This window comes from Rhinolophus sinicus, linkage group LG13 (assembly GCF_036562045.2).
Source record: "Rhinolophus sinicus isolate RSC01 linkage group LG13, ASM3656204v1, whole genome shotgun sequence".
NCBI classification, from domain to species: domain Eukaryota; kingdom Metazoa; phylum Chordata; class Mammalia; order Chiroptera; family Rhinolophidae; genus Rhinolophus; species Rhinolophus sinicus.
This window is the reverse complement of record NC_133762.1, coordinates 14,011,832-14,035,247: the sequence shown is the minus strand read 5'-3', so window position 1 is coordinate 14,035,247 and position 23,416 is coordinate 14,011,832. Positions and strand designations below refer to the sequence as shown.

Sequence of the window (23,416 nt, the reverse complement as noted above, 5' to 3'; positions counted from 1 at the left end):
TCTTTTGCCAATATGGTGTGTCATATTTATTGGGCTAGTCACAGGTCAGCTAAAACACGACGAAGGGAAAAGACCAGATGCTATCAACCATGGGAAGATACTAAATATTTAGCATTTCTTCGTTTTGAATTTTGCAGCAGACAATTCATTGACATACCTGCAATAGGTGCGATTTATTTTTAGCAATAAGAAGCACATCCGTTAATTTAACCAACAGACTTTTAGGACAATAAGCAAAAAGGAAAACTATATTTTCACGTAGCTACGACAAGAAAATCATTTGTACAAATTAACTTGATATAAAATACATTAAAAAGGGAACACAACATACAAAAGTCATGAAGTTGGTCCAAGAGCAAGGATGTCACATACCACCGCACGGAGAGAACACTGGTGTGAATTCATTTCAGTTACGCAAGTTTGTCCAGAGTGTGAGTTACACGTTTACTGAGGTAGAGGCACAATGACGTCAACGTAATTAATGGGGAAGAACCCGGACTCCCCGTGTAGCATTCCTTCATACCAGTTTTCATCTATCTGATTGGTTAATGTAATGACGTCCCCTTCTTTAAATCCTAGTTCTCCTTGGTTTTCTGGCTCAAAGTCATAGAGGCCACGGCAGCAGGGCTGGTCCAGGGGAACATTAAAACCTGTCCACGCCACATGGAGACAAAAAGCAGAAGTTAACATGACGCATTGTCCATGGAGAATCAGAAAGGTGGAGAGTTGGTGAGACCATGAACACGCCTCGGCTCCCTGGGGCTGGGCTGTGGCCTCTGCTCTCCTCGTCAATCCCAGCTGCCCATAGCCAGACGGTGATGCCCCCACTGGCCTCTGGGGCCCATGGCTTTTCCCATCAGTCCTCCCAGCCAGAGAATTCTGGCCGAGTACGTTTCTTTGCTACGCAGCTCTGCCTGGAACCCAAGGGACATAAAGAATAACAAGGCCCCAACCCCTGCCCTCAGGGAACTTACAGTTTCTCTGTGGAGACCGGACAATACTCGTGAAACCATTTACTGGTAGTGAATCACTTATTGCTCAAAAGCTCAGAGTAGGAAGCAAAAAAGGCCTGGGTGGTGGGGGACATCTTCCCGGATCTGGTGACTAGGAGCTTGAATATTTACACTAAACTCACGTCTTGGAGTTATTGTACTAACCCAGAGTTCTCAGAATAACATTTTTTTTTAATAATTATTTTTTTATTTTTAAACTAAACCATGGTCATGGTAAAAAAAAAAAAAAAAAAAAAAAAAAAAAAGACATATATGCAAAATTGAGAAAATTCAGCTGTAACCCACTAACCCAGAGATAACCAAGGTTGAAGTAACATTTTGTCATAGAAGCTTCCAGATACCCTTATGAATATATTGGTGTATGTATTTACATATAATTTTCATAAAAGAATCTTAACTATATACTTTATAGTAAACTTCTTTCCAGATTACACTTAATTATTGACCAGTTGTCAACTATATTACTAGAACATAATTTCTTTAATCAATCTATTGTTGGGTATTTAAAATCCTTCCTTCCTCCTTCTTCCTTTCTTCATTACTTCCTTTTTTTTTCCTTTTGTTTTCTCCTGGCGCTCATAGAGAACTCTGAAAACTATCCTAATATATGTGTATTTACAAATGTGTACAATTAATTTCCTGAGGGTAAACGTCTAGAAGGGAACTTGCTATTCACAGAACATAAATTTTCCCAGGACTTTTAACATTTACTATCAACTTATTTTTCTTTCATTCTTTATCTTAAAAGTTTTAGGAGCCGCTATTATACTGTAAATATTAACCCTTTATCTGCCATTTTGATACAAGCATGTTTTCTTTATTTTGTTTCTTGGAGTGTGTCCTGGGAATGGGTCAGGCAAGCGACTTCTGTTTTGTTTTGGCACATACAGATATTTTTTTTATTTTTTTTTGGACATACAGAAATTTTAAACAGCATAAGCAGTCACGTTGATCAAAACTTTTCATAAGTTCATCTCAGTCTTTTCTTAATTTAATTTTTTCACATGAAATTTTTTCTTTTAACTCATGTGGATTGGCAAACAAAGGTTTGTTTTTAATAATGTGTTAGCAGTTATCTCCACACAGTTGATTAAAGAAACCATTCTTTCTCCACTGATTTCAAGCACTACTTTTATCTTTTTTATACATTTAATTATCCTGCACACTTGGATCTCTTTTAGGAATTTTCTATTTTGGTCCAGTGATCCATTTCAATAACTGTACTGTATCGTTTAAAATACTGTAGCTGTAAAATAAATGCTAACAACTACTAAAGCAAGTTCCTTATCATTACTCTTCTAGCCCAAAATTTCCTATTCTCATGAAATCATTCAACAAGGTAAACTTTAGTATCAGTACATCTAGTTTCCCCCCACAAAATCTCATTTCTATTTTAACTGGATCCTATTTTTCGAGTCACAAGATTAATTTCGTAAGAGTTTTTTAAGTGCATGGCCATTGCGTGCCTTGACGAAACCACACGTATTTACGGGCTATACTTTGTATCCTATGGCTAGACTGAGTTTGTTACTATTTAAAAATGTATTTAAAAATGAAATTATTACTATTTCCTCTTGATTCCTGGTCAGGTTTTGGTATCAGAGTACATTCGCTGTGTCAAATAAACTCTTTTCTATTTTCTAAAATAGTCAACCTTGAAGATTTGAAAAAGAAAAATTTGCCCCCCATGATCTAGGCCTATGGATTTCTGAACATATAGAATGCTTTCTAGGATAGGTTATGACAGTGACTTAGTATGTCTGGAAACCTGTGGTCACCCCACTCCAGCTCGCTATGGACCCCAAGGGGGACACGGGGCCTCAGTGGTTCCCAGGGTTCCGAACCACAGTGCAATCTTGGGAAGTATCGCTTCCCAAGAAACTGTTGACACCGGAATGGTATGTGGCACTCTTCCATGAACCTTCCTCCTTTTGAAGAGGAGGCAACAATTCCTCCACGAGGGGCTCCAGACCCCGGCCTGGAACCTGCCCTCTTGATGTCATCTCCTCCATGATCTATGACACTGCGCAGGGTTGCCAAGGCACTACAATACTGAGTGCAGGCCTAATTGTATACATTTTCCCTCCCATTTACTCTGTAAGCTACCTGCAGTGACTAAAATAAATACCACATGGCAAGCCTGCACTTATCCCAGCCACCGCCGACGTGTGCACAGGCGGGCATTCCCCCCACGCGCACACACGGAACAAATCAGGGGAAAGACACACCACTCGCTTCTCACTTCATTTATTCCGAGCAAGGGGCCACGGCCACACTACGTACTTGGACCGTCTAAGAGCTGGAAAGCGACCAGGACTCCTATCACACTCCATCAGCGAAGGAACCCGAAACACGGCATCTCTCGCGAGACCGCTGAGCGGTGAGACCCCCACCCTGTAGCATTCCCTGCCTCGGGGAAGGCTCAGCACCCAGCTCTCCAGCTGCCTCTGTGCTGCCCGGCACCCAGCAGTTCTCACCAGTACAGACACCGAGTAAATCCACACCCACCAGGGCTCCGGCTGGCTGTCCCGGGTACACAGGCAGCAGGACCCATATTCTGAAATATCATCCAATGCATTTGTCACACTGGGTCACTTTTGCATTTGTCACACTGGGGCCCTCAACTCAAGTAGCTGTGGCCTCCCTTACTTTAGGGAGAGGGTGGAACCTACACATGAGCAAAGCAATCAATGTTAAGCATTTTAGCTCCAAAGTAATACCATTTCAGTTGTGAAAGGTGGTGGGAGCCAAGGCTTTCTGCCTTTTGTGCCAGAGCCAGAGAGGCTTTTATGAGATGAGGGAGAGGGTGAGGGAGAAGGTGAGGGGGAAGGGAGAGGGAGATCTCTTCTGGGTTCCAAGGACCCAGAGCCTGAAGAACTCAGAGCATAGAGATTTTATTACAGGCTGTGGAGAGGGAAGGGCTGTTTCCTGCCACCCAGAGGAGAGATGCAAGCTCTTGCTGGTGGTGGGCAAGGGGCCTGGAGCGGGAAGAAGGTGGGCAAGAAGGCTGAAATGGTCCCTGGGTTCCAGTGTCTGGGGCCCCACTTCCCACTGGATCTCTGGGAGAAGACAGGCTCCCAAGTGCTGTAGAGCAACATGGTGGGCTGAGCACGGTGGAGATTGTAAGTGGTATCAGCACCCGGGGCGGGGGTGGGGGGTGAGCGAGCCACCCTGGCTCCCCATGAACTAGAAACAAACCTTCTTGAGTCCCAGCAGGGAGAGGGGGCCGTTGGACCACAGATGGCCGGGGGTGGGCTCAGAATAAAGACATCCGGCACCTGAGGTGACAAGCCATCTCAGCTGTGGAAGCAGTTAGGACCCAGACAAGTCTCACCTGCCACCATGATACTCTATAAACTCCCCGTTGCATCTAGGCAACATCTTGGGGTAGAAAAGTGGGACGACAGAACCTTTGAGGAAAACCCAACAGCCCTGACAAGGAATTTCAACTGAACTGGGCTTAAATCCTGAATTGACAAAGTAATAAATGGACAGTCTACGCTTTCTATTGGAAGAGACTGAGTTACCTTGAAATGGCAAGATTACACTTTTTTCCACCATTAGAAGAAATGGAAAAAAGATTAGTTTTTCTTTTTTTCTTTTTGGCCAACTGTAGAAATGGAAAAAAGATTAAGTTGTTTCCGCCATTGGTCTAAATGGAGGCTCATATGCAAGTTCAGTTCAGTTAAAGACAAATACAGTTTCTGCCCACCTCAGTGACTGTGTGAACTTTCCCTTCAACAAAAGATGAGTCAATTGTCACCACGGACAGAGCCCCAAAGCCCAGGCAGAATCAGCTACATTCCCCAGTGGGACCTTTCTAACTGGGTTACATAGACCAAACACGTGCAAGGTGGCTGAACGCCTAACTTCCCATGATGAGAAGAAGCCAGCACCTCTGCCAAAATCTTCCCATAAAAAAAGATGGGTCCTCCCCAGTGGACCACCTCCGCCTCCATGCTCACTCGTGTTCAGTAGCTGGCACCTGAAACTTCTGTGACTAAGTGCCCACGAACGAGTCCCTGGCTGGCTGACGTGGACGTGTGTGCCGTACGTAGAGCAGACGGCTGAAATCCCAACCTCGTGCTGTCCAGTGAGAAGTCTGCGTCCTTGCCTGGCCGAGGAGCTCATGTTTATTTTCTCTTACTCCTGAGACCTGGCTTCACGTAATATGAGAGCAGAGGTGGGGAAAACACCTTGTGAAAGCATCGACACAAAGATGATTTTAACAGAGAAAAGGGAGTTTCCCTGTTAAATATTTATTATTTGAGCTCTATTGCACACCATTAGGAAAAAAAGACGAAAGGGGACCCTAACACAAGAGGCCAGGTAGGAGAATCATGTTCTCCTCTTGGCAATAATATAGTCCAGTTTCTAACAATATTGGATCCCCGCTTATCTTCGCAGCAGGGAAATTCCTCAGAGTGCCCTTCCCCCATCTCACCTTTTGATCCCCTGTGTCCCTGATGCAAAGGGCCATTTACACACACAGAAATGCTGAGCACATTTTATTTCGGTAGCAGCAGCCCCACCATTCTGGAGCCCCCATCAGTTATGAGGATGAAATAATAACCCTTGGTTTTTAGTGTTTGCCACGTGTCAGGACAATATTCTAAGTGCCTCAGAGATCTGAGTGGATTTAATTCTCCGAGGAGCCCTCTGATGAGGTACCGTTATTTCCCCCAACTTGATGGGATGGAGACCACAGCACGCAGAGGCTCAAGCAATGAAGCAACAGTGACCCCATCGAGGTGGAGAGTCTGCGCTCTTGGTCACTGTCACATACCCACTCGGAAAATCCCTCTCTTCTGAATAACCCCCTCACAATTTCTGAGCCCACACCAGCCAAGGGGGTGGTCCGTCAGCCGGGCTTGCCCCAGGGAGCTCCCAGGCCCTAGAAAGTTCTCTGAGAGCGAGCGTTCTCCATCGAAATCCTTCCTGAGCCCCTGCCAGTGACGCTTGAGGGATATCATTCAGGTAACGCATTCTCAGTCCGGCTTTCCCCAGCTGGAGCGCCTGCCTCAAAGTGAGGGGCTCAAGGCTTCAATTGAAAAACAAACAACAAAAACCCAAACCAGAAAAATGGTGCCCACTCCAGGGGTGGATTAGACACCCGAGAGGAGATGGAGTCTGATGGGACTGGCACCTCTGCAGCCTACCCCTCTCATGTGCTCTCTCTTTTCCTCTCTCTCTCTCTCTGCCATGTGCCAGGATCTGGGAATCTGTTCTCAAGGGCTGTCTTTCTAGCCTGACTGGGAGGGAGATGGAAGTGGAAGGAGTCCGTGGGAGGGAGGCATCCTTCTCTCTGTCGCACTAAAAATCACAGCTCTCTGTTGTATTTGAATTTGAGTCGTTCTCAGACCACCAAAGGAGCCCCCTGCACTCCCTTACCTTGAAGCATTTGGTCAAAGCATCCCCACTGAAGTGCAAACCAGACCCCCACACACACACACCTACTTTTTTGAGGGACAGAGGGGTAGAGAGAGAAGTAACTCGCACAACTTCTATCAACAAGAGTCCCTACCAGGGTATAGGCATGGTGTCCCACGGAAGAAGCTACTGACCTGCGGAGGACTCTTGTCTTTTAGTAAATGCCCCCGATTGCTGTGCCTTTTGAGGGTGTGTTCCTGCTTTTTATAGTCTTTCTCTTGCCTCCCTTGTAGCCACTGCTCCTGCTGTCAGTGGGCCTTCCTGAAGAGTCCCTCAGGCCTCTCTAATCTGCTGTCTCCAGTCTGCTGTAGGCTGGGAAATCAGATAACCGATTATGTAACATTGATGGTAGCTGTCTTGCGGACTCTTACTCAGTCGCAAGTACCATGCGCGCTCAGCACCTCTAATTTACAGGAGCTGATTTCCTCCTTAGGAGAGCCCTGCGTGGTTGGAGGACAATCCCCATTCTGTTGGTGATGAATTCGATAGCCAGATCCAGGTATGGCACCAGGGTTTGGGCCTCCCTCTGACTCCAAAGCCCCCTTAACAGGAAGGACCGGAGGTGACACCCGTCTTGGCTGCGTGGGCTCATTTTCTGCTCACTTCCTGGTCTGTCATCCAGAAGTTCAGAAGTCTTTCCTTATTGCTGATGCCACCTATGGGGCCACTAGGGAGCAGAGAGGAAGGTGCCAGGAACAGCAATGGGACCCAATGTCACCATGAGGTTTGACTGTCCCCTGCACCATCTGACTAGAGAGTTCGTCTCTTAACACGTTGGGGCAAAAAAAAAAAAAAAGCAACTGGGACTTTCAAGTTTACTTCTGGTTCACGTTCATTCTTCATTACTTACTGAGGGAATACTCTGGGCCAAAGCTCCGCTGATTATATACCCTGTCTTTTGAATTAGAACAAGCAAATCCCGTTCAAGTATCCTTCAAAAGTCACTTCTTTTTTCCAATTTAAAATCTCAAACTCTTGTAGCAAAAATTTTTTTTGAAACTAACACATTCCCTTCAGATGACCCAGACAAAGGATCGGTGCATAATTCTGATAAACACCACAAATACCATTTTGGTCAAGATCTCTACAATAATATTTTTGTAAAATAAGATTTTTGATCCTTGGGTTCTAGCTCTGCATTAGGTCACCTCTGGGTCATGATTTCCTTCTCAGCAAAATGTAAGTATTAATCTATGGCCAATGCATGCCGTGGATTGAAGGTCTGTGTCGCCGGAAGTCATGTGTTGAAGCCCTGATCCCCAATCAATGGTGTTTGGAGGTTGAGCCTTTGAGATGCGTCCGGTCATGAGGGTACAGCCCTCACGTGTGGGACAGTGACACCATGTGAGGGCAAAGGAGTAGATAGCCACCTGCCAACCAGGTAGCAGGCCCTCACCAGACATTGAATCTACTAGCACCTTGATCTTGAACTCCGCAGCCTCCAGAACTGTAAGAAATAGAGGTTGGTTGTTTAAGCCACTTAGTCCACGGCCGTCTGTTATAGCAGCCCAAGCAGGCTGACACAGGTAAGTAGCAAACTACTCAGTTAAGTTTAGTAAAAGTCTATGAACTATCTTTATAGCGAAAGAACCCTCTATTTACCCATAGGCGTGATTTATTGAAATTACTTGTCAACTGAACTCAACTTTAACCTTATAATCAATCATGTTTAAAAATAAATGTATGTGATTTGTTTTAATCTTAATACCAATACTCCAGACCTTACACAGGCTATAGGAAGTTGGTTTAACTAGTAAAGTCTGTGCCCTCCACTTTCCAAAGCCTTGACTTACGTACAGTAAGTCCTCAGTTAATGTCATCGACAGGTGTTGCAACTTTAAGAGAAATGACGTATAAGGAAACCAATGTTATCATAGGCTCCTTTTATAAACAAGAGTTGAGGTCCTACAGCCTCTCATCGACGTTATAAAGAAGTGAGGTTGAACGAAAGGACATTATTCAAGGACCTGCCATACTGAGGTGACTTCTGCAGCTATGTCAGGAGCTGCGGCCCATTTATTTATCCCGGGAGGTGGCCCCTCTACCCTAGCCAGGTCCAGTGCTTGTGGGTTGCCTCTGCCATTCTGTGTTAAGGGAAAGGAGGAAGACAAATGACAGCCTTAATCAGAGGTGGCTTCCTGGCCACTGCCATAGGGCTCAGCTTGCAGAGGGTGTTTTGTTTGGCTGGCTCCTTGCTTTGTACAGTGTGGCTTAGTTGCCAATATTTAAAAATCAGGAGAATGCACCTAAATAGATGGTTTCTGGCTTCGGGTGAAAAAAATCCGAAAGGCTGGCTTCCCTGGACCCACATTCTCGGTAAGCAGCAGCTGCGTTGACAACGGTTGCCCACTTGGGATAGGGCAGCGTTCTCTAGTTGGCTACAGACCCACCTCTCCCTGGCACACTCCTGCCTTGGAGTCTGATGTGTCAGCCATTTGTCACTGGCCTTGCACTGTTTTCTTACACTTTCCTATGTTTCTCGTTCCCAAAATCTGGCAGTAGGGTTTGCACCTGAGGCCACATCCACTGGACAACCCCAATGGATGTCACTAAGAAGGTCCTCTGCAGTTGGGTACATAGCTTCCCTGTGTGTAAACCCTGGAAACAACAGACTTCTGTGCTTTTTTTAAAAAAAAACAAAAACTTAATTATATATGTAATAGTACTTAATAGTTAGGTGACAATATTTTAAATTTTAGCTTAAAGACCAAACATATTACTATCGTAGGATACATAGTAAGATATTTAAATATGCATTTGAGAGAATATGATCATATCACCATTTCAGCCAAGTAGTATTAAAATGCCCACAACTAAGTAAGAAGTTACGTCTTACAGGCTTTTCGAAAACTCTCTTGACAGACTACTTAGAAAGAGCCCAGGAAACCATTCCTTGCAGTGAGAAAACTGGTCGCTCTAAAGCGTCCTTCAGATTGAAAAACAAGAAAAAGTTCTAGTCCCCTTTTCCCACATCAATAGCTACCAATAAACAATAATAATCACAGTTCACGTTATTTTTTGAGTATTTTTTAAATATACAAAATAGAAAATGTGCAACCCATGCACTTTTCAAATTTCTAAGAATGCTAAGTACTTATAAATAATAAATATTGCAGCCACAGAATTTAGAGCTGGAAAAGAACCCTGAAACGTAGTCCAATCACTTCATTTACGGACATGTTCCAATCAGTCCAGAGACATCAAGAAATTTACTCAAAGTCACACAGCGAGTAAGTGCCAGCATTTGAACTACTATATTGAGGGACTCCTGTTTCCTTGTCTGTATTTCTCTTTTGTCAATAACTCTGACTCTGAACCAGCACTGATAATATACAGAAATGCATTGGGAGGAGGAGGGCAGCAGGGAAAACAAAAAACACCACCACCAAAAAGAGGAAAAAAGGAGTGGGAAGGAAAGAAGAGAAAAGAAATAACCCCCGACTGAGCAATCACCATTGCCACTGCTCTCTGAAATTTTAATTTCCTCTTTGGAAATGTAGATTTAAAAAAAATGCATATAGGGGGCCGGCCCGGTGGCTCAGGCGGTTAGAGCTCCATGCAGGCTGCCGGTTCGATTCCCACATGGGCCAGTGGGCTCTCAACCACAAGGTTGCCAGTTCAATTCCTCGAGTCCCGCAAGGGATGGTGGGCTCTGCCCCCTGCAACTAAGATTGAACATGGCACCTTGAGCTGAGCTGCCTCCCAGATGGCTCAGTTGTTGGTTGGAGCACGGGCTCTCAACCACAAGGTTGCCAGTTCAATTCCTCGAGTCCCGCAAGGGATGGTGGGCTCTGCCCCCTGCAACTAAGCTTGAACACGGCACCTTGAGCTGAGCTGCCGCTGAGCTCCCGGATGGCTCAGTTGGTTGGAGCCTGTCCTCTCAACCACAAGGTTGCCGGTTCGACTCCCGCAAGGGATGGTGGGCTGTGCCCCCTGCAACTAGCAACGGCAACTGGACTTGGAGCTGAGCTGCGCCCTCCACAACTAAGACTGCAAGAACAACAACTTGAAGCTGAACAGAACCCTCCACAACTAAGACTGAAAGGACAACAATTTGACCATTGTTCCCCAATAAAATCCTGTTCCCCTTCCCCAATAAAATCTTTAAAAAAAAAAAAAAAAAAATGCATATATGCCTATCTGCAAAGTTCTTGTCTTTTCTAATTTTCAAACTTCACACTTTACTTTTAAATACTTTTTATTTTCTAATGTAATCCTAGAGATTTTGCTCCAATGAGGGGAATGACTTAGGCTCTCGACATTATTTCCAATACTTCTAGCCCCTTAGAAGTATCAAGAAATTTATAAAAGTCTCTTTTATACATAAAGGGAGCTAGAATGTCTTAATATAGCCATTTGAGAGATTTATTTTGCCTCGCTCTGCAACGCCTCTGCAACGGGCCTGTAGCAGACATTTGGAACCCACATTTGTTCGCTAACCTCAGCCTCTCACATTTTTAAAGTGGATCCCAGTTTGGAGCCTATTAACCCTTAGTTGTGATTATATAAAGTGGTACCCTCTTTAAGAACTTCAGTGGGAAAAAAAAGACCTTCATAAATAAATGAGCTGATAAAAAACTTGAAATATACTCTGTCCTCCAGTCTTTAAATTTCTAATTCACTAAGGGACAAGTTGGGGCCTGATAAAAACGGCCCTGGGTAGGGAAAACACTTGAGCAGAGATCACCCGTTCCTACATGATTTCCTTCAAAACCAACGGTTTTGGGGGAACTACCTAGGCACACATTTCAGCGCAAGGACGTTTCTTGGCCTCCTTTTCTTTTTGGGGGACGCAGGGACAACATGCACTGATGAAGTGTCATGACCCCAAACTCACAGGCTTGGACGGGTGGTGGTTCCTGCTAGCCAGAGCCTACACTTGGATTTTGTCTGCAATCCATCATTTCAAGATGTGATTTCCACTCCCCGCCCCCCTTCTCCATTTTTGGCTCATTCTGTTTGTTCTCTTAAGTACCTAGAAATGATATTATCAAAGATTCCATCTCAGTCTCACAATGGATTCTGCCTAATTGACCTACGTCCTTTCATCTCCCCGCTTTTTTTTTTCTTTAGAAAGAAGAAATGGTGAAGAAAACGTTCTTGGAATTCATTTCTGGCAAAGCCCTGTGAGCTTTGCTTTAAATTGTTAGTGAAATGCTTGACATTTTTCCTTCACTTTATAAACATTATGTGCAAATCATTCAGAATCCTAATGGAAAGTAATTTCCCATTAATGTAGGCTATAAAATGCCATTTTCTTCTGAAACCGTGCCTTAGAAACAAACAGTACAGGACCCCTTTACACTCACAAATTCCACCCACAAATCAAGGAAGCCTGATGCTGTGTTAGAGTGTTAAGAGTTGGGGACTAAAGCTACCTCCAAGGGCAATTTAGGGGAGGCAGCTGAGGACATTTCGGAGGCACAGGACCATCCGTGTCAGACAGTGGCCGAAAGTGGAGTTTGCAGCAGTGAGGCTCTAGTTACTGGACCCTGAGTTTCTTCAAAGCCATCTTTCACACATCTGTGATCTCTCGCTGACCATCACCCTTCCAACAACTGAATCTGCCTGGGGACTGCGCTACTGGCCAAGAAAGAGGGGACAAAGCACTGACACGCACAGTGCTGGAGGAAGCCAAAGCACTCACTGTCCTGTCAGGGTTTTCTCCTTCCAAGTCAGACGCGTACAACAGTCTCCCTTTGCGACCCCTTGCCAGCCATGGATTCCCTGTGGCCAAGAATCTTGGAAATAAATTCATTCCTGAGGCTCTTGACCACTGTATAGCACACCCCCACACCCCAGTATTCCTTCTGAATGATATACTATGAACTGCCAAGAAGGTCAAGTACCCAGCTCTGCTACTTACTGGCTCTCTGTGACCTTGAGAAAATCTCAACCCCTTGAATCTCCACTTACTCATCTGTTAACATGGGAATCATAATAGTACTGGAAATGTTTACGAACCATTTAGTACATTACCTGCCTCACAGTAAGGACTCAGTAAGTGTGACTGCTATATGATTACTTATTACAGTCATTTGATATTATCATTTCTTTGCACTATTGCTATGAGGATGAAATGAGTTGTGTATATAAAGCATCAAATAACAGTACCTGACATATTTTCGACACTCAAATGCAACGTCCTTATGCCCTTGAGTGATATTTTACTTAAAATACCCTGTCATTTTTATGGAGTACAGCCGCCAGTCTGAGGGGTCAAACTTAGTATTCCTGTGGCAGATGGAGACCCTTTCATCAAAGGAAGCAGATGAGAACACGGAGTGTTGGGTGCGTGACCTGACGTCCTGTTTCCAAGAACTCCCCTGATTTGGAAGCAGGCCGGAAGGCAGGGAAAGTGGGTAGGGATAGGGCCCTGGGGTGCTGGGGTCGCTGTTTCTGCTTCATTCAGATAGAAGATACTGAGGGAGACGGAGGCTGGGCTTGGACTCATTTTCAAAGTTTTGAGTTAGTTTGCTGACATCCAGCTTCTTTCTAAACCAAAATTTTGAAGTGGCTTACAATAATATTCAGAATAAAGTTTTCCCAGGCCAGAAATAGGAAAGCCATAAAAACTAGGGAAACAATGTATTGTCATCCAAATAAAAATTTTTGAGAGAAAGAGTGGGTCACTATTAGAAACTGTACAAAATGGGGCTGTCCCAAGCAAACTAGGGTGCAGGTCACCCTCGTCCAAGGGGAAGGGGGACACAGACGCCAGCTGCTGTCATCTGCACGGCTGCTGTACCTAAACCTCACATGTGACATGGAGCTTCCTGGGGGCCAGGGGACTAGAATCGGGTCCACCATTTCTTTAAAGAAAGAAGTATACTTGTTCTTTGAGAGCTATCAATTTCCCTGTTATTAAATACATTTTTTGTTCACTCAAATATTGTTATTGAAATACAACTTAAAGAATAGCATGAAAAGAAGAAAAATACTGCCCATAAAGCCTACCGCTTAGCCTGCAGTACATACAGCTAGATTCACAGAGGTGTAATCATAGGATGGTTACAACTTTGCATCTTTCTTCTCTACTTAATATCAGACTATAAACACTGCTGTGTTTCTACATAATTTCCATATTAATAACTTTAAGTAGCTGTATAACATTCCACCTGGTATAGCTTATCTACTTAACCATTACCTACGATTAACAAATATATATAAATAAATATTGGTCATAAGGTTGTTCCCACCTCTAATTTTTTGTTTCCCTAGATTGCTACAACAGATAGAAGATTACGCTTTTGCTGAAATTATTTCTTTACACTACATTTTCAGGAATGAAGCCTCGGAGAGTGTATAAACATTCTGATTCATTTTCACAGGTGCTGCTAAGCGGATTTCCCAATGAGTGAACCCAGAGGTGGGTCAACTGTGGTTTATGGATCCCAGCCATGCCCACTCATGTCCGAACTGCCTGTGGCTGCTTTTCCACTGAAACAACAGAGCAGAGCAGCTGCAAGAGCCCACAGAGCCCACAGAGCTTAAAGCATTCGATATTCAGCCCTCTGCAGAAAAAGCGTGCCCTAACGTAGGAATGTCCCTGGTACCACATTCTAACAGAAATGAACCGTGTGGGAATCTAGACAGGTCAGAGGGTGACAGGGCAGACATTTTATTCCACAACAAGTTTGGAGTAGGTATGGTAGAAACTGCAAACTGGCCATCCAATGCCCACCCCACCCTTCCTTTCTTCCATAGTAACCGATCGGTAGGATGTGACTCCCCAGCTCCCTGTGACCCCAGCCGGTGCAGCCTGATGAAGTCATGACTGAGCTTTTCCAGCAGGATGGAAGCAGAAGTGACCTGAGCCACTTTAGGCTCATTTCCTTAAGAGGGTATCTCTGGGCCTGAACTTCCATTCTTAATTTCTGTCTCTTTGAACCATTGTTTTCTCACGTCTCTGTGGAACAGTAGCTACCACTTCCCTAAGGGATGCAGAAACTGGTTCCAGAAGTGGGGTGTTGTCAAAGTGCAACCTAAAATTAGAGGGACTGACTCCATGGCCAGCCATGAAGAAGAAACAGAAAAAACGGGCGTAAAAGACTGGCGACTCTTGTTAGGGCACGGCAAACCATTTGGTAAAACTTTTGCCAGTGATGCCTTTGAAAGCAAACCACATACCAGTAAACTCTAAAGAAAAGCTGGATAAACAGAATGTTAGTGTGCGTTAGCTCGTCCTGGGTGCATCCAGCAACTCATTACCAAAAAGATGAGAACGGCCCAGTTTCAAGCAAAAATAAAAGAGAGAAAAATCAGAGGTTGGGTCTCAGCACGTTAGAACAGCTAACGGCTTCTATGTCCCCAAAGATAAGTAGGCTGTTACTCCAAGTCTTGCTCAGAGACCGCTCCAAAGCAAACAAATGCACCCAGGGCTGCAGAGGAGATTAAATCCAAGCGGTCGACTGCCCTTCCACTCCCGTCTGCTGTCTCAGACGACCTCAAGGTAGCCTACGTAAGTTCAGAGAGGGAAGCAAGGGCCCCTCAAGAAAGGAAAGAAAGAAAGCGGTCTGGAGTGCTTTGTCTAAGAAAGAGCCTGCAGTCCACACTCAAGAGACTGGAGAACTTCTGTTACCCAAGAGGAAGCAGAAAGGTTCTGGGGCCTGCCCATGTCTTCATCCGAAAGTCCACACAACTACATTTAAACAGCAGCAGGAAGGGGGGAAAGGCATTCTAAGAGTCTTGCATGATCAGAGTGATGGTGACACAATGAGTATTTATTTCACAATAATAGTGACCGTAAGTAAACTGGGAGGGTAGGGAAGAAGTATATGGGAGACGGATGGATAAGACAAGGGGCTAAAGACTCTTCTCCCAGCTCAGGAATTTAGGTACTATCCAACACCGAAAAATCAGGAAATAGCAATAGAAGCCTATTATTTAGAACAATGGAGCTAAATACCAAACAAATAGCAAGAAGAGTTTACAGTGAGAGTAGGAAACAAAGATTGGAAGAGGAGTAGAAGGGGAGAGTGCTGTTTTTCATGAAAACCTCATAGTACCATTTTTGTTTTAAAACTATATACCGTGTTTCCCCAAAAATAAGACGTAGCTGGACCATCAGCTCTAATGTGTCTTTTAGAGCAAAAATTAATATAAGACCCAGTATTATTTTACTGTAATATAAGAATGGGTCTATAATATAATATAATATAATATAATATAATATAATATAATATAATATAATATAATAAATCAGACTGGGTCTTATATTAATTTTTGCTCCAAAAGATGCATTAGAGCTGATGGTCCAGCTACGTCTTATTTTCGGGGCAACACAGTATACATATTACTCCAATCATTTTTATTTTAATAGGAAAAAAACGTAAAGAATAGCACTCGTGTTGGAAGAAAAGTCAGACAGCACAGCTTATGTGGCAGTGTGTGTTATGGAGAAGCAATTTCAAATCCATGAGCAAAGTAGGTGAACTTCAACTGAAGTTTCGTACTTCCACAAAAACTAACTCCAAGTGGGTCATGGACTGAAATGTAAAATGTGTAAGTGTAAAACTCTTGGGAACAAACATGGGAGGAAAACTTCAGGATCTAGGGCTAGGCAAAGAATTCTCAGACTTCGCATCAAAAGCATGATCTTACAAGGAAAAAATTGATAAATCGGACTTCATCAAAATTAAAAACCTTTGATCTGTCAATGCTGTAAAAAGATCAAAGAGAAGCTATACAGTGAAAGAAAATATTTGTAAACCACATATATGTCAAAGGACTTGTATTTGGAATATATAAAGAATGGTAAAAACTCAACAACAAAGTGGGGGGGAAAACTATCAAACTCCCCACATGTAAAGAATTCTTATGACTCAATAAGAAAAAGTAAACTACCAAAAGGAAAAAAAAAACGAATCAATTATGTGAACAGATAATTCAGACATGAGAAAGCACAAATGGCAAATGCAATATAGAAAGAATGTTCAACCTCACTAGTTAATGCAGAAAGGCAAATTAAGACTGAATACCATTTTTTACCCATGAATGCGTGGCAAAAATTGAACTCTAGTGACATGGGTTTGAGGAAGCAGGTTTTACTACATTATCGCATCTGGGAGGGTAATTTGGCAATACCCACTACCGTTTAAAATTTGCATTCATTCTAACTCAGCAATTTCATTTCAAGAAAGACTTGCCCATCAGCATATATATATAGAACATTTTATAGATATAGGATATTCCTTTTAACAAATAACTAGAAACAACCTTCAGGTCCATTAAAAGGGAAATGTACATAGAATGGAAAACTATGAAGCTGTTCATAAAAATAGTGGGAAGATCTACTTGTACATGTACGTCAAGGAACTAACTCCAAGAAACAGTGATCCATTTACAAAAGCAAGCTAGAACAATACAACTACTATGATCTTGTATTTGAAAAGCATAAAATAACCTAAAACAGTGTGACTATAGTACACACACACACACACACACACAAATAGATATGACAGTGTTCATACCAAATTATTAACAGTGGCCACTTCTACGAAGGGGGCTGGAGTGGAATGGGTGATCCCAGGAAACCACAGTGATATTTATACCACTTGAATGCTGTTCTCAGTTTGATCATTTTATTCACAAATATGTTTGCCATTTGTCTAATTAAAAAACGATACAGCACTTAATACAGTGCCTTGCACACAGCAGGTGTTGTAAATGCCAATTAAAACTTTTAAAAATTAGTACAATATTTTGAGAGAGTTGAAAACGTTAAGTATAAAGAATAGTGGGGCACGATGGTCCTATGGCCAAGATGTCACACATTAGAAGGCAATGAGCAATGGAATTAATTCTTCCTGGTGCTGGTTTTCAAAAATTTGATGTAAGTACCCGAAACCAGGAGCAGGAAAAGGGGCGTTCTTGGGACAATACAAGGGATTCACCAAACAACCAAAAAAGAAATTCCTGAATTTCAGGAAGAAACACACTGAATTCTACGAGCCCGACCGCAGGGCACACCTAGCAGACAAAACGGTCATCTCACCTGTCGGCTTGGCTGACAAGGTGGCTGATGAGGTGGTGGGCATCCCGTTGAGCTCACTGGGGCTCCTTTTTAGGGGTCGTGGCTTGTATTCTCGTTTGGGCAGCATGGACGCATCCGATATTCTGTAACACATGTAAAGATGAGTCAGACATCTGAGGAGGCAGCACAGCCACCCACACACACTGACTCTGCCGTAATGAGCCTTCAAACTCCAGGGACAGGCAGTGGTCACGAAGAGGGTGACTTTGACACAGACTCTCAAGTAGTTCAAAGTCACAGAGGCCATATCCCAAATGCAGTGTTTCAACTATGGGTTTGTAAAGTGTTTATCTCATCAAGTCCCTGAGGCACCTAGCAATGCCAGGGGCACACCAGGCACTCGACGACGTGAGCTGCCCTCACTCCTTCTCCTCACACAGAGGTGGGATGTGGAAACGTGCCCATGTCAGCTGCAGGGGAACTCCTGCCTACAGAGTGGACGTCTCAGAGACTGGACACACCTTTTGTCTGCCCTCCATATTTATGGCATGGACCTAAGCAAAAATCCCTCCAAATTTATTCATTATAAGAACCCTGTGTAAGACAATTTTATTACTAAACCTGGTCAAAAAATAGGCTTATTTGGGGGGCCGGTTGGCTCATTTGGTTAGAGCACAGTGCTCATAACACCAAGGTCACCAGTTCGAGTCCCACATGGGCCAGTGAACTGCGTCCTCCACAACGAGACTGAAAACAACAACTTGACTTGGAGCTGATGGGTCCTGAAAAGCACGCTATTCCCCAATAAAAATTAAATATATATATAGGGTAGGTTTTTTTAACCCATTATTTTCATGAATAGGGTCTTTCATCGGGCACACTACGTATGATATCACTAATTTTCAGAAAAGTCCAGAATACCTTTATCATGAAAGCCATAAGGAACACAGCAACCTCTGATCACTGAGAAGGTATTTCTAACTCTCAGTACCTCTCAGAGTCAATATTATGAACACGACCTGACGAGATCTGTAGTGGTGAGGTAAATACCCATTGTTCCCCAGATATTGAAATAATTCCTGAGTATCATCTCACTCTCCTCCACATCCTCAGATGTCGGGGCGCGGGTATGAGTGATGACCACCCCCGGTTTATAAATGGGGAGCTAAACTCTCATCAAGCAGCAATGAGGCAGGACACATCTGTAGGGGCTGAACTGAAGGTGGCTGAGCAGCTCTGCTTCCCGGTTACCCCGGGCACGAGAAAGGGCTTCAGTGAAAAGCAAAAGGAGAAAAGCGGCCAGTTCTTTTTTCCCAGTTCTGTCCTACTGGCCATCTTGGGGCTATCCCACAACCAGCCGTGAAACCAGGTAAAGGAAATTCAAAACAGAATGGGGCTGTGGGAAGGGAGAGACAGACAGACAGACAGACTGACAGAGAGATTCATTTCCTCTGATTGTAACTGTGCAGCCCTGGGCCGGGAGGGCACGGGGCCTCTTACCGTATCTGCAGCTTGCTGTGGAGCTCCTGCAGAATCTCCGTGGACTGTCTGTGATAATCTAAAGCTGCCTCAATAAACACAGCCAACTGGCTAACTTGTTCTACCTGCAGCAGAAGGGAAAATGACTCCATGGAGGCCAGAACCTGGAATGTCGAGAGAGAGGACCAGCCACACAGACCCAGCTCTGCAGGGAAGCCTCGTGTCTGCCTCGGCTCTGGTCCATTTCATCAGATTTCATCCCGGAGCCCTGGTCACCACCACACAGGTTCTGGCAGAAAGCTAGAGATGCTGGCAAAACAGGTTCAGGTGAGAGGAGAGCCGGGGCAAAGCCTTGCCGGACCCCCACATGTTGTTGTTGCAATAGGAACAAAATTCTTTCCCTGAAACAGACAGCCGAAAGGACTGAACTATAAAGGCTGTGGCATCTCCTTTTCCCATGAATCCAGACATCCGTGAAATTTGTGACTAAATTACAGTGGACGTAAAAAAACAAACAAACAAACAAACCCAGGTCCCATAAGAAAGCCCGGAAAACCTGGGGACACACAGTGTGAGGAAAAGAAGTCTCCAGCTGGCCCGACCACCCTGGAGCCCACACGTCTGAGGGGCTGCTACAGAAAAGAGAGGCTGATGAAGCTCACAAGGCAGGATCCTTGGGTTGAGGTGCTGGGGACCCCAGCACAAATCCCATGAACCCCAGACCCAGACAAAGACACTAAACAAAACCACACCCGTCCCCACGCTCCCCCAAGCCTCTGCGCCCCTGCCTTACTTCATTTACTCATCAGCTTTGGGACAAAGTCGGCCCTGCTCTCTTGCCCCTGCGGACTCACCTTGCAGAACCCACCGGGGCCGCATTCACCTCAAGCATGCAAACTGTTGTCATCTGCTGTTATAAACCATGCCGTCACTGCCTAGACTTTCATTCTCCTTACCCACTTATCCCATTTCAAACACCCAGACAAGGTAGAACCAAGGTAGCAATAAACTTAGGCCTTGCAAGAGCCCAGGCCTGTCAGAAGGTAAAACATTTCCTCCACTGGCCGCACCCCTCTTTGGCAACTCTGCCTGCTGCATCGGGAGGGTCACCTGGGATGAGACAAAAGGCTTGGTCCACTTCCAGCTGAGACCTGGGCTCGGGCTGAGAACTAGCTCTTACTGCTTTCTGCCAGGGTGGGGTGGGAGGGGGTTAGCTCATCTGTGACAAGCAGAGCAGTGTCACTGTCACAAATGGACCAAGGACTGACTTTTTATAAGGAAGGATCATTTCTGACTTTTGACTGACACCGAAGGGGAAACTGAGGTCTGTCGGAGCAACTGCCAAGGCCAGAGCAATGGACGCAGGCTTCCCTGGTGGAGCACGCTGCAAAATCCCATCGTCACAGCTCATGAATGACGGTGATGAATGAGACACGGGGTTAGGCAGCTTGTCCGATACAATTCAACCTGAGAGGTTAACCCACCACCAACAGACATGGGGCTGAGAGAGACGTTTGCTGTGGCCCAACAGGCAATACGTGCATCTGATACACATAAAAAACAAAGTGCATCAAAAACACTTTCCAAATCCATCCAAAAATCAAATATGGCAATCTGAGACAAAGCCAAACCAAAGCTGCCTATTGCTTAGGGATAATTTCAAGAGGAGAAATGTAAAAAACCTAATAAAATATTTAAAAGGAGAACCAAAATAGAGTGTGCTTGTCAGTGCTCAGGTTTAACGGACATGGGAATTTCAAATTGTTTCCTCCAGCATTAGTATCTTGTTAACACTGGACATAACCCCTAACCCCCACCCCTCACTGGCTAATAAAAGGCGCTCAGTCCCATGAGTTTGACTTGACTCAAAAGCTGCAAGGCCTCAATATACCTTTTAATGAACTATTATAAAGTAGAACGTGGTTTTGCAGATAAACAAATCCTCAGATTTGTCCCCACAGATTTGAAAGTTTAACAAATAGGTCCACAGCAAGTGCTAGGCTGAGATGGCTCCCGGAATCCCTGAGGCCAGGCTTAGGGCAGGGACTCTGGAGGGACGCAGGGGACGGAAGGCTCTTCCACTCAGGCAGTGAAAAAGGCCAAATGATGCCTTGTCACCAACACTGAGCAGGGAACCTTCATCCTTCCCGCTGCCCAGCTGGGGGTCACCATCCCCCTTGGTATCAGGTACTCTAACTTTTCTTGGAGAAATAAAGCCGTGGGCGAGAATCACAGTACGACAGAATATCCGTATAGTAGCTCAAAAACACTACTATGGCACAGCTGAAAAATTCCGGTCACGCTTTGAAGCTCCAAATGTTCACGACGATGAGTGAAGGCGTCAGAGCGCTGGCTGGTGTGTGAGGCTCTCCCACCAGCCAAGAGAGCTGCTCCTAATCCAACATCTGCCTCACAGCGTGCTTTTCATGGTCTTAGCAAAACTGCAAACTACCACGGGCCATGGGCTTTCCGTTCTGCAAAACCACAAATGCTAAGGCCTCAAATCCAGAGGCTGGGCAACTGTAATTCCCAAGACACCCCACCTCCTCAAGGCCAACTGCAGCACAGCTTGGAAGCAATCCGGGATAAACTGGGCGTCCCCAGCGTTGAGATTTGAGCTGGGACCTGCTCAGTGCCTGAAGCTACCTATCGCTGAGGCAGGGGGAAATGGTTACAGAAAGTTCCGGCAAGTTTTGTAATAACTAAGGCTCTGGACCTTCTCTACATACAGGCGCTGGTTTATACAGGCAATGTTTTCATTCACAGGAAAGTGTCCTGGTTGGTTGAAATACTTACATCATTTTCTAAAAAATTAAACATGCTTCTTTCAGCCAACTCCTTTGACTCTTCAAATTTTTCTACTGCTTGTCTGACTTCTTCATCTGGTATCTTACCTACTCGCTTCTTTTTATAATCGTAATCCAGGCGGCGGCCTTCCAGCTTTTTCAGGTGGTGCTAAGAGACAGAGGAGACTTTCAGAAATGCTACCCTTAAAACACGGCACACAGAAACCGTCGCTATTCCTAGGAAAACAGTCATTGCTTTTTCCCAGCCTAAATTCCTGGGGGCAGGAACCCATCTTACTGTGTGTGTGTGTGTGTGTGTGTGTGTGTGTGTATGTGTGTGTGTGTGTACGCACGCATGTGTGTGCAGCTCAGCATCTATTAGAGGCTCCCTTCACTGCATGTCCTCAAGGAATATTTGTGGGATGGACGGATGGTGAATGAAAGTCTACATGGAACCTAAGGACACAGTAGCAGTACTCAGATTCCGTTTTCCAAAGTTCTTTACAGGACCCTTCACTCCAGCTCTGTTATTGTCCGGATAATTTCCAACCAAATTATACCAAAAACAGGAATATTTATTTTGGCACTATTGCCAACTCTCACTAAGATGGGGATTATAAAAACAAATTTCTAGTGTCCTCTAGGATACTTATGCATCTTCCACAAAGTTCCCCAACGACAGAACAAGTTAAACAAATGCTCTCCATGAATGTGATACACACCTCCTCCATGTGTATACCCCCAGAAGGCCATTTTTAATCATTTCCCAAATAGAAAATGTTGAATCCTAGATACTGATTTGCTGGAGAAGTCATGGAAAATAATGACCACTCCTGCAACGTATCAAAAGCCACCACTAATACGGTGTGATTTTGATGCTCAAACATCCACTGCAGTTATGGAATCACTTTACGTGAAAAATGCTGTGGAAATACATATCTTTAGCTCGGCTTCTCAGAAACTGGCTTCCATAAGCTACAGAATAAAGGGCTCACTGGACCTGGGACCGTTTCCCAGGGAGCCAGGTGGACATAAAGGAGTGATTTTTTTTCACAATTAGATGATGCTTTCACTGGGTCCCGACAGAAACGTCTTATTGGTTATAAATACGAACACCATTTTAAGTAGCAACAGGTAGATTTATAGCCGAGAAAACGTACCCCAATCTCTTTTAAGTCTTTGTCTTGTAGTAACTGAAGTGGATCAATAAAAGTTTGCTTTACGTTAATATCCAGAGAGTCTTTCACCTCAGCCATGAGTTTCATGGATTCGCCAACTTCTATCAATGCATTGCCTGGAATGGAAAATACAAACAGAACAAGGGTCTTTAGCAGAGTACTCTAAGGTTGACAGTGACATTTACTTCTTTCCCAAAAGTTTGTGGATGCTGGTGTAACAAGGTCCTCGCTAAGGGATCTTTGAATCCAGACTCAAAAGAAAACAGAAAGAAAGAAAAAAAAAAGGTCTTCCTATTTTCTACATTTTCTTCTCTTCGTTCTTCACTAAGTAAAATAAAACTCGGAGGCTGACAGACCGAGGCATTTACCATGTTGGCCACTAGATGGGGCTAAAGCTCCATGGTAAAAACTGGTCTTTTTGTGAACTGGCACCAAAGGTTTCTTAGAAGCTCCAGAACAAAGTCCCTCTTTGTAAACAATGAAAGGACTGAGTCATCAGGCTAAGCACCAACCAATAAAGATTACAATAGAAATAAATGAACAAAACCTCATCTC

The 23,416-nt window shown here is 44.3% G+C and overlaps 1 protein-coding gene across 3 annotated transcripts in view; it reads right to left on the bottom strand.

Annotated features, from left to right (window-relative positions):
• SH3GL3 (SH3 domain containing GRB2 like 3, endophilin A3) overlaps positions 1-23,416 on the bottom strand; it is a 61,714-nt gene continuing 38,298 nt past the window's right edge. For 2 of the 3 annotated variants that reach the window (XM_019743532.2, XM_019743533.2), the window contains 5 exons: positions 22,844-22,977; positions 21,694-21,852; positions 18,919-19,022; positions 17,440-17,561; positions 1-650 (listed from right to left, as the gene is read on the bottom strand). In XM_019743532.2, coding sequence (XP_019599091.1) covers positions 445-650; positions 17,440-17,561; positions 18,919-19,022; positions 21,694-21,852; positions 22,844-22,977 — 725 coding nt within the window. In that variant the 3' untranslated portion in view covers positions 1-444. Of the gene's footprint in view, positions 651-6,582; positions 6,756-17,439; positions 17,562-18,918; positions 19,023-21,693; positions 21,853-22,843; positions 22,978-23,416 lie in introns of those variants that run through there. The other variant, XM_074317512.1, reaches the window with a different exon arrangement.